The sequence below is a fragment of the Miniopterus schreibersii genome (assembly GCF_964146895.1).
Source record: "Miniopterus schreibersii genome assembly, chromosome: 4".
NCBI classification, from domain to species: domain Eukaryota; kingdom Metazoa; phylum Chordata; class Mammalia; order Chiroptera; family Miniopteridae; genus Miniopterus; species Miniopterus schreibersii.
Genome location: NC_138105.1, coordinates 25447948 through 25467834, shown reverse-complemented (window position 1 = coordinate 25467834; position 19887 = coordinate 25447948). Strand labels below are relative to the sequence as shown.

General features: G+C 37.3%; 1 protein-coding gene across 2 annotated transcripts in view; it reads right to left on the bottom strand.

The window, feature by feature from the left end:
* The window catches only part of FNIP1 (folliculin interacting protein 1), a 124053-nt gene that overhangs the window by 10817 nt on the left and 93349 nt on the right, over positions 1-19887 (bottom strand). For both annotated transcript variants that reach the window (XM_081134089.1, XM_081134090.1), the window contains 4 exons: positions 19316-19462; positions 18766-18935; positions 14198-15614; positions 13351-13519 (listed from right to left, as the gene is read on the bottom strand). In XM_081134089.1, the coding sequence (XP_080990215.1) occupies positions 13351-13519; positions 14198-15614; positions 18766-18935; positions 19316-19462 (1903 nt within the window). The remainder of the gene's footprint in view (positions 1-13350; positions 13520-14197; positions 15615-18765; positions 18936-19315; positions 19463-19887) is intronic.

Sequence of the window (19887 nt, the reverse complement as noted above, 5' to 3'; positions counted from 1 at the left end):
AATGAACAACTACTTTGAATAAAGCTTTTTATCTGATGCTAAGAAAACCAAGACAATGAAGCTCACAGTCTTGTGAGAAAAAAAAAGAAAAAACAAAAAAACCACCTGGCTATAAAAAGACATGTGTAACAGATGAAAAAGGAACCAAGTGCTGGAGTTGCATAAGAGGGCAACAGTGGGTTCTGCGTGACTGGGAGTTTCACAGTGGAAGGGTCATACAGTCATAGAGACATTGAAGTATGGGTAGGATTACTATTGACAATAGGGAGAGGATTATGGATAATTCTGCAAGAAATACCATGAGAAGACTCAGAGATATAATTAGATACATGTAACTAAATTTGTGAAAAATGATACTGAGAAATGAGGAAGAAGAGAATGGCAAAGAAAAAGTCTGGAAAGATACACTGTGAAGACTTTTTTCATGGAACTCTAAACTTTATTATTTATTTTTCTAAAATGGTACTCAAATATTTCTTACTCAACTCTTATGAAGAATATAACATGTTTCTATTCATCAACTTATTAAAATATAATTTTGAAAACAGTATATACATCTAAAGATGTATGGTATATCTTAAATTTTTAAGAAACGATAATAATGAACATATACTTTAACACAAGTATCTCTGTGGTTATAAAAGAAAAATAAGACAGGAGGTATGACCAAATAACCAAAGGGGAATAACAAACTGTTAAAGGCAAATATTATTTTCAAAAGCAGTAAGCATCTTTAGAAGGCAAGAATTATGAAGGGGGTTCATCCATTCATTATCCTCACAAGGAAATGCCTAAACAGATAATGGAGAAACTAGTATGAAATATACTTTGTTTAAAGGGTGATAAACCACTTTAGAAATTAATATCTCTTCAATCAAAAGATATATGCCTAAGATTTAAAAGGTTTATCAAACCAAAATATTATAAAATCCCCCCACATACACTTTTTTTGTTTTGTAAGAAAAAAGAAAATGGTCCCAAGTAAGCAGTCTCCCAAAAGAAATGGGGCTAAATCCCAAGTTTAAGATCAGAAAATAATTCAAATCAAACTCACTTTAGGAGTTGTTTTAAAAAACAAGGTTGGGCCTAGCAGGGCATGGCTCAATGGTTGAGGATCGACCCAGGATCCAGGGGATCGCAGTTAAGTTCCCAGTCAGGGCACATGCCCGTATTGTGGGCTAGATCCTCAGTTGGGGGGAGTACAGGAAGGAGCTGATCAGTGACAACTCTCTCATACTGATGTTTCTATCTCTCTCTCGCCCTCTCCCTTCCTCTCTCTGAATTCAATAAAGATATATTTTAAAAATGGAGGGGAGGGGAGGGGAGGGGAGGGGAGGGGAGGGGAGGGGAGGGGAGGGGAGGGGAGGGGAGGGGAGGGGAGGGGAGGGGAGGGGAGGGGAGGGGAGGGGAGGGGAGGGGAGGGAAGGGAAGGGAAGGGAAGGGGAGGGAAGGGAAGGGAAGGGAAGGGAAGGGAAGGGAAGGGAAGGGAAGGGAAGGGAAGGGAAGGGAAGGGAAACCAAGGTTGGGGGAAAGCCCAGTGCCAGTCATTCATTCTGAAATTGCTTCATTTTAGTCAATGGATTGTTATATTCAATGTCCTAATCTGGTAAAATTTCAGTTTAACCAATCTCAGTCCTTACCCTCACCATCAAGCTCTGCAAAAAGGTCTAAACCAATGGCATCATATTCTTAACTGAGGCGTAATAATGGCCTCCTCCTCCACAATCTTTAAAGCTTGTATTAAGCTTCACAAACTTCCAGGTCACAAAATGGGAAGTATATGCATGTGAGAGAAGCAGTGAATCTAAAGCTTTATTTTTCTTAAACACTCTTCTTTGAGTTCCATGACTTCTGCAATACTAATTCATTCCAAATCTTACCAACATTTTCCTCTCTCAGGCATTTCTAGAATTTTTAGAATTAAACTCCAAAATCTCCAAGTATCTCCTCTTTAGTGGATAATATTCCCCTATCTCTACCCTGTTACAAAACCTACTAATTTTTTCAGTTGCTTGTTAGGCATTCAAACATGGCCTTGCAAAATGCACTTTTAAAATCAAAATGTACCAAATCAACTTCCCTGTACTTTCTTCAAAACCAGCCAGTTTTCTTTCAATTATCTTTTTTAAAAATAAAAAATGAGACCCTCAATGTTACAAAGGGAACAGGTCTTAGGGACATGGCAAATTCCTGTTCAAACTGACATTGTCTTTTGGAAAAGAAATTAACCAACATGCATCAAGAATATAAAAATAGCCCTAAACTTAAATACTCTCCAGTAATTTCATTTCTGGGAATCTAGCCTAAATAAAGAATCTTAAATTCATAAAATGCAGCAACAGTATCAATGTTATTTAGAATGATAACAGAAAAGTTCTTTTAAAAGTTGAGCAACAGAGAGCAGAAAACTCAGAAATAAACCCATGTACACAGGCTCAATTAATTTATGTCAAAGGAGATAAGAATATATAATGGAGAAAAGATAATCTGGATAATCTCTTCAATAAATGGTTTTGGGGTAACTGGACAACCACATGAAAAACAACGAAACTGGATCCCATCCCTTCCTTATACCATACACACACACAAAAAACCCCAATTCATACTGGATTAGGACTTGAAGCTAAGACCTGAAACCATAAAACTCCTAGAGGAAAATACATGAAATAAACTCCTTTGAGATCAGTCTTGGCAATGATTTTTGGGATTGGACAACAAAAGCAAAGGTAATAAAAACAAACTAAACAAAAGGCTTCTGCACAGCAAAAGAAACCATCAGTAAAGTGAAAAGGCAGCCTACAAATGGGAGAAAGTATTTGCAAAAAATGTATCTGATGAGGGGTTAATACCCAAAATACATAAAAAAACTCAATAGAAAAAAAAAAAAAATTAAAACTGAAGTTAAAAAATAGAGATTAAAGATGGCAGTGGACTAAGTGGAAGCTACACTGACACTCTCCTGGGACCAAACTGGAATTACAACTAAAACACAGAAAAACCATCCTGAAATATCAAATGCAAATGAAGACGAGCTGGAGAGCACCCTCATAACCAAGGAAGAAAAGTGAAGACTGCACAGAGACTGGCAGGAAGTGCAGAGGTGCAAGAGGGCTGGCTGTGCTCGCAAAGGCAGCAGCTGAAGGTCAAGGGGGTATCTCAGCTGCAGGGGGTTGACAATGAAGACTCTGGGACCTAAACCCCAGGCCGGGCTTCCCAGCCAAGAGCACCAGAACTGAGAAAGGTGCCCACATAACATCTGGCTGTGAAAAGCAGCCAGGTTTCTGTCTCCCAAGGAGAGACAGCTGGAAATGCAGGCACCCTCAAAAGAGCCAAAGCACAGAGTTTCTTCTGTAGCCACTCACCTTGGGCTCCAGCAGAGGGAGGGCAGAGTGGACTGGAGCTATGTGAGGAGAATCTAGGGTTGTGGGCTCTGGAGATAGAGCTCAGAGGGCACCCCTCTGGATTCCTGTGCAGTTATTCCCCCATACTGCAGAGGTAGACATTTATCTTCCAAACAGCTTTTGCATGAGGGAGAAGCGTTTGCGCCACCCTGCCGGAAAACCTCTCCCCTTACCCTGTGGAGTTTCTACAGCCTGAGGCTCATTAAGAGAGTCAGATTAACAGCATGCAGGCAGAGGTAGAACTCAGAGTGCTTTGAGTCTCTGCCTGATCTGCTTCTGGACCCAGGCCTTGGAAAAGGAGACTTTGGTGTGCATCTTGGTCCTGTCCAAATGCACCCAGCCCCAACAGAGGGACCTCAAGCAGTGGGCTGTCGACAGCTCCAAACAGGGTACTCAGGGCCAGTCACAAACAGTGTCTGACATTGGCCTGCACCAGAGGCCTTCCAAAAAGACTGAGAGTCCTAGCAGGCCTACGTAATACATAGAAACAAACCCAAATAGGCAGCCAAGATGGGGAGACAAAAAAACAAGCCCAAAATGAAAGAAAAAGAGAAGTCTCAAGAAAAAGAGCTAAATGAAAAGGAAATAAGCAATCTATCAGATACAGAGTTCAGAATTCTGATTGTAAGGATGCTCAACAGCATAAAAAAAGATATGGAAACTATGAAAAATGGCCAGTCAGAAATGAAGAATGACATAGCAGAAATAAAGAATACACTGGAAGGAATAAACTGCAGATTAGAGGAAGCGGAGGTTCGGATCAGCGAATGAGAAGATGGTAGAAAAAATCACTCAGTCAGAGATCCGAAAAGAAAAAACAATTAAAAAACAGGAGGACAGTCTAAGGGAGATGTGGGACAACATGAAATGTAAAAATATTCACATTGTAGAAATGCCAGTGGAGGTAGAAAGTAAGCAAGGGTTAGAGAACCTGTTTGAAGAAATAATGGCAGAAAACTTCCCTAACCTGGTGAAGCAAAAAGCCACACAAGTTCAGAGGGCACAGACAGTCCTAAGCAAGAAGAATCCAAAGAGGCCTATGCCCAGACACATAATTAAAATGCCAAAAATTCAAGACAGAGAGAATATTAAAGGTAGCTAGAGAAAAGCAATCTGTTACCCACAAAGGAGCTCCCATAAGGTTGTCAGCCGACTTCTCATCAGGAATTCTACAGGCCAGAAGGGAATGGCATGAAGTATTAAAGGTAATGAAAAACAAGGATCTGAAACCAAGACTACTCTATCCAGCACGGCTATTATTCAAAATAGATGGTGAAATAACGAGCTTCCCAGATTAAAAAAAAATAAAGGCTAAAGGAAGTTATCACCACCAAACCAGCATTGCAGGAAATGTTAAGGGATTGCTGTAATTAGAAGTAGAAACAGAAGCATTGCAAGAAATGTTAAAGGGACTGCTGTAATAATAAGAAACAGAAAAACAGAGGCATAAAGAATTAAAATGGCAATAAATAAGGATCTAACAATAATAACCTTAAGGACTATAAGGGAGAGATCAACAGCAACACAGTCCTAGTCGTGGACTTTAACACCCCACTGACTTCACTGGATAGATCTTCCAGACAAAAAGTCAACACAGAAACAGTGACTTTAAATGGCATACTACATCAGATGGATTTAATTGATATTCACAGAACATTTCACCCCAAAGGTGCAGAATATACATTCCTCTCAAGTGCATATGGGTCATGCTCAAAGACAGACCACATGTTAGGACACAAAACCAGTCTCTACAAGTTGAAGACTCAAATCATATCAAGCATCTCAGATCACAACGGCATGAAATTAGAAATCAACTACAGTAAAAATACTCAAAAACATTCAAACACATGGAGGCTAAATAGCATGTTATTAAACAATGAATCAATTACCAAAAAGACCAAGAAAGAAAGAAAAAACTTCCTGGAAACAAATGAAAATGAACACACAACAACCCAAAACCTATTGGACACTGCGAAATCAGTCCTATGAGGGAAGTTCATAGCACTGCAGTCCTACCTCAAAAAGCAAGAAAAATTTTTAGTAAACTATCTAACCCTACAACTTAAAGATATCAGAAAGCTCCCCTGTGAATCTGTCCAGACCAGGGCTTTTGTGTGCTGGGAGATTTTTTATTGCTGCTTCGATTTACTCAGCTGTTATTAGTCTATTCGGGTTTTCTGATTCTTCCTGATTCAGTTTCACATGATCTCACTCATATGTGGAATCTAATAAACAAAACAGACTGAGGAACAAAATAGATCCAGAGACATAGAAGCATGGAACAGACTGATGAATCTCAGTGGGAAGGCGGGGGTGGGGGAGTGGGTGGGGAGAGAATAATCAAAGAACTTATATGCATAACCCATGGACACAGACAATAGTGTAGTGAAGGTTTGCGGGGGGGGGGGGGCGGATGCAAGCGAGGTGGAGGGGCTCAATGAGGAAAATAAGGGAGGATATCTGCAATACTTTAAACTATAAAGACAAACTAAAAATAAAATGGGTAGAGGAACCGAATAAACATTTTTCCAAAGAAGACATACAAATGGCCAACAGGTCCATGAAAAGATGCTCATCACACTAATCATCAGAGAAATACAAATCAAAATCATAATGAGAAATCATCTCACACCTGTTAGAATGACTATCAAAAAGAAAAGAGAGAAGTGTTGGTGAGGGTGTGGAGAAAAGGGAATCCTTGTGCACTGCTGGGAACATAAACTAGTGCAGTCACTATGGAAAACAGTATGGAGGTTCCTTAAAAAATTAAAAACAGCACTATCATATGATCCAGCAATACCACTATTGGGTATATATCCAAAGAAAATGAAAACAGGGTACCAAAGAAATATCTGCTCTCCATGTTAACTGCAACATTATTCACAATAGTCAAGATATAAAAACAATCTGTCAGTCAATAGATGACTGGACAAAGATGATGAGGTGTGTATACACAAACACACAATGGAATATATATAATACATATATATACACATACACATATATAATACACACACACATACACAATGGAATATTATTCAATCATAAGAAAGAAGGAAGTCCTGACATTTGCAACAACATGGATGGACCCTGAGGGCATTATGCTAAGTAAAATGAGTTTGACAGAGAAAGACAAATACTATATGATCTCACTTAAATGCAGAATCTAAAACAAAACAAAAACAAAACTCACAAAAACAGAGGAACAGATTGGTGGTTAACAGTGGAGGGGGTAGGGAGTAGAAAAAAATGGGTAAATGTGGTCAAAAGTTACAAACTTCCTGTTATAAGTTCTGGAGATGTAATGCACAACATGGAGATATACTTAACAATACTGCATTATATATTCAAAAGTTGCTAGGAGAGTAAATTTTTTTTTAAAAATCCTCATCCAAGGAAATGTTTATTGATTTTAGAGAGAAGAAGAGAGAAACATTGATGTGAGAAAAAAACATCAGTAGGTTGCTTCCCGTGCACACACCGCCTGGGAATTAAACCCTCAACCTAAATATGTGCCCTGGCCAATTATTGAACCCACAACTATTTTGGTATATGAGATGATGCTCCAACCAACTGAGCCACCCAGTCGGGGTAAAAGAGTAGATCTTAAAAGTTTGGATCATAAGAAAAAAATTGTAACTATGTGAAGTGATGGATGTTAACTAAACTTACTGTGGTAATCATTTTGAAATATATACATATATCAAAACATTATGTTGTATATCTTAAACTAATAGAATGTTATATGTCACTTATATATCAATAAAACTGGAAAATAAAGTTAAGCAACAGAATGATGAGAAAAACCATATGACAAAACCAAGAAATAATAAACACTAAAAACAATGCTTATAAAGTAGATTAATGATATGAAGAAAATCTTACATCACATTAAGTGACAAAAGCAGACTTCTAAACAGTAAATATACTACCATATATATGTATTTAAATATAATACCATATATAAAGTATGTGCATATATACACATAAGCAGGCATACATTTTATCTATGTATAGTGTATATAAAAATATGTAAGCGTATATATAAAAATGTAAATTTTAGTGTTTTAATTATATAGTATTGAAATTATAGTAAATCAAGATAAAAACAAAGTTTGTAAAGAAAACATCAAAACATATATAGTATATATAAAAAGGCCTCAATTTATATATGTTGTGTATAAACACATACACTTATAGTAATGATGTCAAAAAGATACAAGGCACAGGGTGTCAAATATATACAAAACACCACATAGTATAAACTCTGGTATATAAACATTAGTATCACCTTCATTATAGCCAAAGAAACTGAGGCCCTGGGAGATTGTCTTGTCTTAGTATATATAGGTAGTAAGTAGCCAAGTATAAGTCTTTTGAAATGCAGCATTCTGCCTAATTACTGAAAGAAGTTTTTATATTAAGAATGGCTGCCACTGAATAGCAGAGTTAGAAAAATTTGTGTTTAACTTTCTACACATTTCAACATTTTATAAAGTAAATATGTATTTATTTATTTGTTTTTATCTTCACCTGAGGATATTTTTTCCATTGCTTTTTTGGGGGGGGGGGGGGGGGAGAGACATCAATGTGAGCGAGAGACATCGATTTGTTACCTCCGCATGCACCCGGACTGGGGCCAGGGATTGAGCCTGCAATCAAGGCACATGCCTTTGGCCGAAATCGAACCTGGGACCCTTCAGTCCGCAGGCTGACTCTCTAACTACTGAGTCAAACCAGCTACGGCAATATACACTTATTTGTAGTAAGAAAAATGCCACTTTCTTGGGAGAAAAAGAAAAGATACTCCACTAATATGGTAGAGAAGAATAAGATTGTATCTTTTTTTCAAAAGTACCATCTTCATTATTTATATATTAAAAGGTCCCTACGTGTCTTTCCATGTAGGCACATTAAAAATAGTTCTCACCCTGGCCAGTGTAGCTAACTAAGTTGGTTGAGCGTTGTCCCATGCACTGAAAGGTCACTGGTTTGATTCCTGGTCACAGCACATACCCAGGTTGTGGGCTCAATCCCCAGTCAGGATGTATATGGGAGGCTACCAATCAATGTTTCTCTTTCACATCGGAAGGGAGAGTACCTCTCTCTCCCTTCTTTGCTCTCTAAAATCAATAAAAACGTGTGTGTGTGTACGTATATATATTTTAATCCTCACCCAAGGATATTTTTCCCATTGCTTTTTGGAGTGGAAGGGGGAGAGAGGAAAAAAGGGAGGGAGAAACATTGATGTGAGAGAGACACATTGATTGGTTGTCTCCCACATGTGCTCTGACTGGGCCTGGGATCGAGCCTGCAACCAAGGTATGTGCCCTTGACCGGAATCAAACCCTAAGTCCTTCAGTCAGAGGGGCGATGCTCTAATCACTGAGCCAAACCAGCTAGGACTCAATACAAACATATTTTAAAATAAATAAATAAAAATAGTTCTCGTGCTAAATGTAATCACAATTAATTTTAAGTACACAATAACTAAAACTATTAAAAATAAACCTTATAATGAACAAACAAAATTGAAACACAGATACAGAGAACAAACTGATGGAGACCAGAAACATGGGGTGTCGGGGTGAAATAAAGTGATGGGATTAAGAAGTGCTAATTGGTAATTTGAAAATAGGGTAAAGCATGGGGAATATATTTAACAATATTGTAATAACCATCTATGGTGCCAGGTAGGCACTTGATTCATCAGAGGAAACACTTTGTAACCTATATAAATGTCTATCTGCTGTGCTATACACTTGAAACTAATACAAAACAGCGTTAGATGCAAACTGTAATTTTAAAAAGTCTATTCTCCATTAAAAAAACAAAATAAACCTTATCCATGAATAGGGAAAAAATGACTGATAAGAAATTCAACAACCTGTTAGAGCTGAGATTAAGGAAGGATGGTATTTCGCATTTCACTTTTTCTGTAATACTGCTTTGGTAATATCTTAATTATTATAAATAAAAATATCAAAGGGAAAGAAGAGAAATCCAGTTACTAAAACAGAGGGCAGAAGACAAAACATTCCTTCTTTTTACCACAGGGAAAGACCACATATATTAAAGTCTTGCAAGCTTTGTAATGCCTCAATTTTGCTATTTTTATCTGTAGTAACCTTTGTTCATTTATTTTAGAGACAGTATGGCACAGGAGCTTAGGAGTATAGCTTAAGAACAGACTTAATTAAGATCAGGACTGATTTCTAGCTCTGCTATTCCCTATCTATGTAACTTAAAAACCTTTCCATACTATACCTAAAATATAGGGGTGATAATAAAAGATTAAGTGAGGTATTACATTTCCATGTCTACTACATACTAAGGCCACAATAAGTACTAAACGCTTATTGTTACTATTCTTCTAATAATTAGCAAGTAGCAACTCTTAATACCAAAATGCTTTGTCTTCAATAGTAGACAGTAACCCCTCCCAATGCCAGGCTTTCAGAGAGAACACCAGAGACCACCACGTGTGGTAATGGGTACAGAGGGAGGAAGAAAAGCGTCTGAGTGAGTAAGACCATGCCTAAGGAAAGAGAAAAGGACACAGAGAGCATTACAAGGACCCACATGGGATTTCCTAACCAAGCACTTACTGAGCACTACAATAGGCAATGGGAGGTCAGAACTGAAAAAATAGAAGTGGCTCCTTCACCCTGAAGGACAAATACCATCAACTGATATAAATTCTTTCTTCTGAAGCATTAAATTACTTACTGTACCTTCTTCAAGCATTCATTTTTTTAGGCATTGTACTACACTTACTCATTTACTTGGCTTATTTTCTCCATTACTAACTAAATAACTTGAGGTCAGAAACTATTTCTTTTTCACCTATATATCCCTTGAAGTGTCAGCACTATGTTCAGAACATAGAATGTCAGTAAATATTTGGTGTTAAAAGGTTGAGCAACATAGCTTTTAAAAACAAAGAACACAAGTTTAACTAAATTTTTCTGGATTTACCATAATTTTCCTACTACATAATAAAACACTAAAATGTACAACTTTCGGTAATTTTCTACAGAGGTTTAAACTGTCTACAGACTGTTTGCTCACTGAGCCATATTTTCTCACCCATGATTTCCCATCCCAGAGGGATTTCTTCATTTCCTTTTAAAGGCTTTTTGTTGTGTGTGTTTTTAAAGCGACAAATGGAATTGAAGGGAGAAATAGAAAACTCAACAACTGGGGACTTCAATACCTACCCTCAATGACGGAACAACTAGACAGAAAAATCAGCAAGAACACAGGCTATCAAGCAATTGGACCTGACATCTATAGAACACTCTTCCCAACAATAGCCAGCTACTCTTTTTAAGTGCACAGGGACCATTCTCCAGGATAGACTATATGCTGGGCCATAAAACAAGTCATAGTAAGTTCAAAAGAACTTAAATAAGACAAGGTATGTTGTATGAACACAACTGAACTAATTTAGAAATCAACAATAGAAGGATATTTAAGAATTTCACAAATATTTGGAAAGTAAACATCGCACTTCTAAATAACCCATGGGCCAAGGACATGACAAGGGAAATTAGAAAACAGCTTGAAGTGAATGCAAATGAAAACACAACAGATTAAAATTTATAAGACTCAGTTAAAAGAGTGCTTAGAAGGAAAATTTATAGCTTTAAACACCTACATTAGAAAAAAAAAAATGTTGCAAATCAGTAACATAAGCTTTCATCTTAAGAAGCTAGAAAAAGAGCAAACTAAACCCAAAGCAAGCAGAAGGAAAGAATAAAATTAGGATAGAAAACAAATATAAGATAGATTGAGACAAAAGTTGTTTCCTTGAAAGATCAACAAAATTGACAAATGTTAAGCTAGCATAGGAATCAGCAAACCTTTTCTGTAAGGAGCCAGACAGAAAATACTTTTGGCTTTAGAAGCTGTATGATCACTGTCTCAATGACAACTCTGCTATTGAGGGAGGAACACAGTCACAGAATATATAAATAAATGGGTATAGTCATGTTTCAATAAAACTTTATTTACAACAAACATATGTACTTGTCCCATGGGCCATTGCTTGCTGATGTTTGATGTATGTGGGCCAAAAATATCTACTAATGAAATCAAGGCATGAACGAACTCTTCTTTGGAGAATCCCCTACCTTTATTGGGGGTTGGGAGGAGTGGACACAGATTACAAAATTAAGGAATGAAAGAGGGGACATAACCAGAGACCTTACAGAAATTAAAAGGATTTTAAGTATATATTATGAACAAATTTATTCCAATAAATTAAAACTAATTTCTAGAAAGACAAAAACTATCCCAATTGACTCAGGAAGAAAAAGGAAATCAGAATAGATTTATAACAAGAAATTGAATTAGCAATCTAAAATGTTCTCATTTGGCCCTGGCCAGGTAACACTGTCCTGATATGCCAAGTTGCAGGTTCAATCGCCAGTCAGGGCACATACAAGTAGCAACCAATGAATGCATAAATAAGTGAAACAACAAATTGATGTTTGTCTTTTCCTGCCCCCCTTCCCCTCCTCTAAAAATAAATAAAAATAAATAAATAAATAAATTAGTTCCATTTTTTTTAAAAAGCCTAGATCCAGATGGTTTCACTCGCAAATTCTATCAAACATTTAGAGGAAAGGGAAAAGAAAAACAAAAAATGATCTTCCAGAGAATCTCGAGAGAAAGAGGAGGGGATGCTCCCCCCAACTCATTCTACAAGGCCAGTATTATTCTGATATTAAAGCTAGACAAAGACATCACAATATAGATACTGAGCTACAGAAGCATGGAACAGACTGACAAATCTCAGAGGAAAGGCAAAGGTGGGGGAGTGGGTGGGAAGAGATTAATCAAAGAACTTATATGCATAAATGCATAACTCACAGACACAAGCAATAGTATGGGGAAGGCCTGTGTACCCACAGGCAGATGTGGGGTGGAGAGGGTCAATAGGGGGAAAAAGGGGGACATCTGTAATACTTTCAATAATAAAGATAAATTTAAAAAAGGAAAAAGAAAACAACAGACTTATATCCCTCATGAATACAGACTCCAAAATTCACAATAAAATATTAGTAAATCAAATCCAGCAACAAATAAAAAGTGTTATAAACCATGACCAACTGGAATTCCCCCCACCCCCAGGAATACAAAGGATCGGTTTGTAAAAAAATCAATCTATGTAATCTATCACATTAACAATTTAAAGAAGAAAAACCACATGATCATTTCAATAGACACCTAAAAAGTATTTGACAAAATCCCATACCCATTCATGATTTAAAGGGGGAGAGGGACAAAAAAATTGAAAAATTAGGAAGGGAATTTTCTCCACCCGATAAAGGGCATCTGTAAGAATCCTACACCTAACATCATACTTAATAATAGAAGACTCGATGTTTCCTCTCTAAGATAGAAGCAAGACAAGAATGTCCATTCTCAGTACTTCTATGCAACATTATACTGAGGTTCTAGACTGGAAAGGAAGATGTCAAACTGTCTGTTTATTGATGGCGAGCTTGTATGCAGAAAAATCCTGAAGGTTCTACAAAGCAACTACAAAAACTAATAAGAGTTTAGCAAGGTGTAAGGATACAAGCTCAATATACATAAATAAATTGTACTTCTACAATCTAGCAAAGAATAATCTGAAAATAAAATTGAGAAAATAATTCCACTCACATTTAAGCATTTGCAATTTTATTCATATAAAGAATCTAGTGATAAACATCTATGAATACATACAGTACTTTATTTCACATTTCCGTTTGGATATTCGAACTCTCTACTGTTTCACAGTGACAGGTACAAACATGAAGTTATTAGAGAAAGTGACTGATTCAGAGAACAATGATTGTATTACAAAGTGAAGTGTGACCAAAATATAAGGAAATTCTGGGTTCCACTGGTTAAGAGTTCATTCTAACTAAATTCAAGAGCAGTGAAGGTCACTCACCTGCACAGCGTGGGACAAATCTGAAAGCAGACACTGACGGAGCCTCTCATCACTACCAATTCCTTGAAGAACAAAGTCAGGCACATAAGATGAACAGTAGCCACCCAACAAGGACCTCCCAAAATTGGCGATGTTGGGCTGAACGGCACTCACTTCAATTAACTTTGACCTAAAAAAAAGGTCCCAAAGGAAGGTATACCTAATTAGTAATAAACATATTTTACCAATAAAAAGAATTTTGGACTCTCCTAGTTCATATTTACAGTTCAATCATTCTTATATAAAAACTGGCTTAAGTGTTCAGTCATACCACAAAATACTCCTTTCCTATCCAAAGAGGGTATAATAAACAACTCTGTAATGAGGTGAGCATATACCTTTCATAATAGACTTTAGGAATGCTGTCCCTTGTGTAACACATTCTTAATACAATCAGATAATGAAAAACATCATCCAAAACAAAGTAGTTAAGTATCTTACAAACCCAAAGTTTGGTTTCTAACTTTTCTCAAGTATGAATCTTCTCCTCGTACACTTGACCCAGAATATTATATACATTCCCTATTTTCCTCTTAGTCTTGGCCAAATTTATTTATAACAGCCATTTAACCTTCTCAGTGATTCTATCTCCCTAGTTGCCAAGGCTTCACAAAGCCTCTTAGGTGCCTACAGGGCTTAGCCTTTAACCCCTCCTATGAGTAATAGGACATGACAATAAAAGATAATTTGTCTAGGACAGTGATCTCCTCTTTCCATATTAGCTACTACTAACCTTCAGAGACCAGCTAAACAAAAGAATGGTACACATTTATATAAGGCCTATTATAGACTGAAACTTCCTACTTACCCAGGAAAAGGTATCTCATCTTCTTCTGCCCAATCTTCTTGCTCTCCTCCATAATAACTGCTTACTTGTCGAGTCATATCATGACCTGTATCTTCACTTTCACTATCCCCAAGAGCACTATCTGAACTTTCATTTCTTGGAATGTCCCATTCAGTTCCTACAGCAATTTTTTTCTCTGAACTCTCTTTATCCCCATGGGGGACAAGAAGGGAAAGTGTATGTCTTTGGTCCTGCTGAGGATAGCAGGTTTTACATGAATCTTGGTGAACTGTTTCTACACATTTACAAAGTTCATTGTTCTGTTTGTTATTTTTTATACACAATCTTTTTGAAAACTCTAACATACAGCAGTGTTCTTTATTGTCTGTACTTGTTTTAACTGGTATATCATCAATAGTCCTGGTTTCAATTGAATCATCATTAAAATATTCATCAAATAAGCTCATGCTTTCCGGGTCTGAATGATTCCAACAGGTAAGTTCACAGGGCGCTGCAGAAACCATCGTTATATTAGATTCTCTAGATTGGTCCTTAGTTGTTTGTTTAGTTTCTTGATGCTGATCAATACTCTCTCTTTCTTCACTCAGTGGTTTGGTGTGATGCCTGGTAATCTGATCCACCACAGCCTGACTCCGGAGTTCAGTATCTGAATCAGGTGACATAGAATCCCCAATCAAGAAAGTAACCTTTGCCTGGGTTGCCTCACAAGAAAATGCAGCAGTCACAAGCTTATCTGGAGGTTTTTTTTCTACAACCATTCCTGTGGATCTCAGCACTTTGCCTGTGTGATTACCAGAATCCAGCAATTCCTCACTCTGCCATGTTTCTTCTGCTGGTTCTAAGACTGACTTTGGCAATGCACATTTGTCAACTGGGGCAGAGCCTGTGCAAACAACCGTCTCTAACTTGGTGTCAAGGCAAGTTCTTAATTTATCTCTGCACTGTTTAACATCAACAGCATTTTCTTCCTGACAGTCAGAAGGCAAAATCATTCGGCACTCATCTGCAATTCCTAGCAGCTCCTTAGAGGTGTTTTGAGCATCTTCACTCTCCTGTTGAGAAGAATTCTCTGAATTTTGCCCAAGGAGTGCAGGACTGCAATATTTACAGTTACAATTAGGAGTCCTTGTTTCCTCTGACTCTTTAAAGAGCAAACTGCTTTTGTTTCTATGCATTGTGATAAGCACATACTCAGATTCTTCTATTTCACCTTTCTCTAATGTAGTAGTAATTACTGTGCCTGGCATAACAATGGCTTCATCTTCTCCGTTTTCTAAAAGATGGGTTTCTTGAAGTTCAGAGCATCTTATGAAGTAAGTAAGAAAATAAAGCAGCCGCTGGACCATGTCTTGTCGTTTTCCAACTACCACAGTCCTTGCTAACCTTACAGGAGAGCCAATAGCACCATACAAGTCCCCTGCAATGGAAAAATCAGTTAATGGACACATCCTTTACTCATGCAGCTAAGCAAGCTATTTTCAATTACTGGAAACCGACTCTTATTGTATGAGGGTTCAGGTTTTATTCTTAGTTCTTTAATAGGTGAGTGACTGCTCAAGAGAGTAGGATAAGATGAGTGATCTAAACCAAAGAGAAAGGTGAATGCAGGGGTATTCCACCTTCTTCCTTAAAAAGTTGCTGGTTTCCAGCTAGCATGCTCAGTGGTTGAGAATCAACTTATGACCCGGGAGATCGATGTTCGATTCTCAGTCAGGGCACATGACTGGGTTGTGGGCTTGATCTCCAGTGCGAGGCATGCAGGACTCTCTTATCATTGATGTTTCTGTCTCTCTCTCTCCCTATCCCTTCCTCTTTCTGAAATCAATAAAGATATATTTAAAAAGAAAAAAAGTTGGTTTTGAAACCTCAAGCAAAGAGTCACTTGTAAAAGTAAGATCTACCAAGAATATTTTCTGTGCCAGGCTCCAAGCAGACACAGAGCACTCCATTTGAGTGGAGAAGTGCTGCCTGAAATACTATGTGTAAAAAGATTCTGTAGCTGTATCCAATGCAGAGAAGAGAAAGCACAGTATCTTCTGGGGGACAAGGGGAAGAAGGGAGTGGTGGTGGAATGGAGCAGGGCTGGAGCAGTCAACATCACACACTTAGCCTTTCTTGATTTAAATCATAACACCAAACATTAACTGTTGGTACCCTAACCAGGACCCCATAAGCACCCATGGTTTTAAAAGCCCATTTTCCCTTCCAGTCCCTCAAGGGTTGGGTCCTCAGGACAGACCAGAAAGGGGAGGAAGAGTGAGACATATCCTAAGTGGAAAACAACAGGCAACACATTTAGCCATGTGGTTCATTTCACTTCTGTATCTATGCTAGATATGAACAGCCATTACATTATAAAAAGGGGCAGATGTAACTAAGAGTTACCAACATCATTTCTACATTTATGCTATATCTCATATTATACCAACAAAGATGCCAAAGCATTTTAAAATGGACACTACAAAGTCATTAAATTTAGTTGAATTTTGCAAGTTGTCAGTATACACATTTAAAAACCTCTATTTAAACTTTATAAAAGCCTGACACTTTTTAAAGGAATGAACACATATACGTCCCAAATAAAGGTATGCTACAAACAGTATTATGATAAATTTTCTTTTTTGCTAAGACACTGGCCCTAATACCATCATGCCACTGTTCAAAACTATTCCCAAGGCTCCCACTAATTACTAAATAAATTGAAACTGCTTTGGCATGGCAAGTGAGTCTTTCATGAATAGTTCCACTTTACTTCTCCAGGTTACCTTCTTATAGTTACCCTTTTACATCTTTATTCACCCAAAGTCCCACTTAAAGTGGACTGCTTAAACTGGGCCACTGAATAGGCTCAGCCCTTAACACCTAGACACCTTTACTCATGTTATTTACATTCCCTTCCCTCTATATTTTTACCAGTCCAAAGCTTCCCACCCAATTATCCTCCCTTGGGTACAAGTTTCCCCCGTTGAACTCCCACGAAACTTTTTATTTCTCTCATAGTTCCTCTCTGAATTATCATTATTGTCCACATATGCATTACCTACAGTATAATACTGTTACTGTCAACTTATTGAGGGCAAGGACTAGATATCATTCATTTTTATAGCCTCCAATGCTCTTTGTACAGAGCCTTAGATATACCATGTACTCAACAGATAACTGTAGAGTTGAAAATAGGTTTGAAATGTCCAAAAAAAATTACTGAATTACATGATTTGAAAAAAGAAAAGTTATTAACCATACAACAGAATACTACTCAGCATTAAGAAGGAAAGAACTATTAATACATACAAAATAGGTGAATCTCAAGATAATTACATTAAATGAAAGCATGTACTGCTGTGATTTCATTTATTTAAAACTCTAGAAAATGCAAACTATAATGACAGAAAGCAGACCAGCAGCTGCCTGGGTATATGGGACAGTGAACAGGAAGTGTGGAGAAAAACAGGAGAAAGGGCATGAGATAACTTTGGAAGTGAAGGATATGTTCACCATCTTGGTGATGGTTTCAGAGGTATATATATTTTGACATATATACCAAAACTTACAAAATTGTATACTTTACATATGTGTTTACTATATATTAATTACTCTATAATTCAGTAGAAAAAAGGAGAGGAGGGAGGGAGGGAGGGAAGGAGAGAAGAGAGAGGGTGGGAGGGAAGAAGGGAAGAAAGAGGGAGGGAGGGAGGGAGGGAGGGAGGGAGGGAGGGAGGGAGGGAGGGAGGGAGGGAGGGAGGGATGGTTACATGAATTAATAAGCCACATGACAATGTGCCTGGCAAGCTCACCAGGACAACCTAAGGGAAGTTTCTACAGGTCACCAAGATGTTCTCATCATATTCCTCCCACATTATCTAACAGCAATACAGTAAGGTATAACTAATAGCAGCTACATTTACCAGACACTGTCCTAAGCACTTTACATGTATTTTCTCATTTAATTTTCACAACTTTATGAAGTATGTACTACCTATTATTATCCCCACTTTGCAAATAAAGGAACTGTGATTAAAATGTGGTCTATCTGATTCTACAGCCTGTGCTTTTAAGCACCATGCTAAACTGCCTTCCTAATGACTGTCTATTCATCAACTATCCTTTCTCTCCTCTGTTAACTATTTATTCACTGAGGCCTAGCAGAAAGGAAAATATTTTCCAAAACTGCTCAACAAACGAAAGTGAAAAACACAAACCTCAGTGACCACTTTTCAGTTAACCAGATTTACTATAGCTATCACAGGTGACTTTGTTGATTCATTCTTTCTAGGCAGACAACCTAACACAAACTCCCCAGAAGACACTAGTGAGCGAACTATCATCCTGCTTCCCTTGCTCTAGCTGCAGCTCTCTATCTATGAGGAGTATCAGGCATGAGATGGGGAAGGGAGGGTAAGGCAGTTCAGCAGACATGAAAAGACAAGTAATGAGCAGGGGCTTTAGAATGGAGGAGGTAAAAAAGAGCATTTACTTTTTTTTTTTTTCTATAAAATAACTCCAGACAGTTACACAAAAGTCTACGTATAATGCAAAAGTCTAAGTATAATGCATATCAGACTACATACCCAGCTGTGCCCAAAGTGGGTTATACGGATGAGTCTTTGCCAACATATCCACACTCTGAGAGGAATGTTTTTCTAAAAATATTTTTATAGGTGGTTGTCCATTTGGCATGACTGTTGGAACCCAGGCAAGATGATTGGTCAGAACTGCAGTAATGAGTGCTGGCAAGAATCTGAAAACAAAAATGCATCCTATCAGATTCCAATCTGCCTTCAAGAAACCTCAGGTAAAATACAGTGACAGAATAAAGCAAAGAGAGTACATATTCTCATGTGGCCAAACAGCAGGAAAAATGAGAAACCTCAGAGAGTTCTGTAAAATGTCAGAATTTTCATTTCACACAGACATTTTTACTATTTCTTGTTCATAAAGTTCTGTGGCCTTCTTCCACACCCTATAATTATCTTTTATAATTCTTTTTTAATAATATCAAATAATTACAAAGATAATCGTTAATTCTTTTACTTTTGTAACTGAGTTTGATTACAATTTGATATCTAGTTATAGTAAATAATAGCTAAGATATTTAAGATAGCTCATATAAAGACATACTGATTTTTTGAAGCATTTTCCATTAGAAAAGTGAACTCCTTCATAAATCGATGGCAAAGCTGGTTCTTTTCTGGAATCCCCGACATCATTGTAAGCCAGACAGGCTCTCCAATTCGTGGCATTGTGTAAAGATTACAAATTGTTGTCCTAAAAAGAAGAAAATACATTGTGAAATTCATAGTTTGCAGAATTATATACTTTAAAATAAAGTTATCTTGCTATCTTGGACCTAACACCTAGATTATTAAAGCTTTTGAGAGTAGGCAATGAATTAAGTTGTTTCTTTTTTGTCATCAGCACAGTACCATGAAAAATGTTCTATATATAAGCTGATAATATGTTGGTTCTGGCACTGGTTCTGCCCCCCATGACTGTGTGGCCTTGGAATAATAATTTCCCTACTTTAAGCATCAGTTTCCTCCACCTGTAAAATAAAAGGATAGGACTAGATAATTTCTAAAGCCCCTTCCAGTTCTATGTTTCCAAGGCATATGCTGGTATTTAAATATAATGCAAATAACAAAAAAACATAGAAAAGAAAAATATTGAAAATGGGGTGATAACTTATCCAT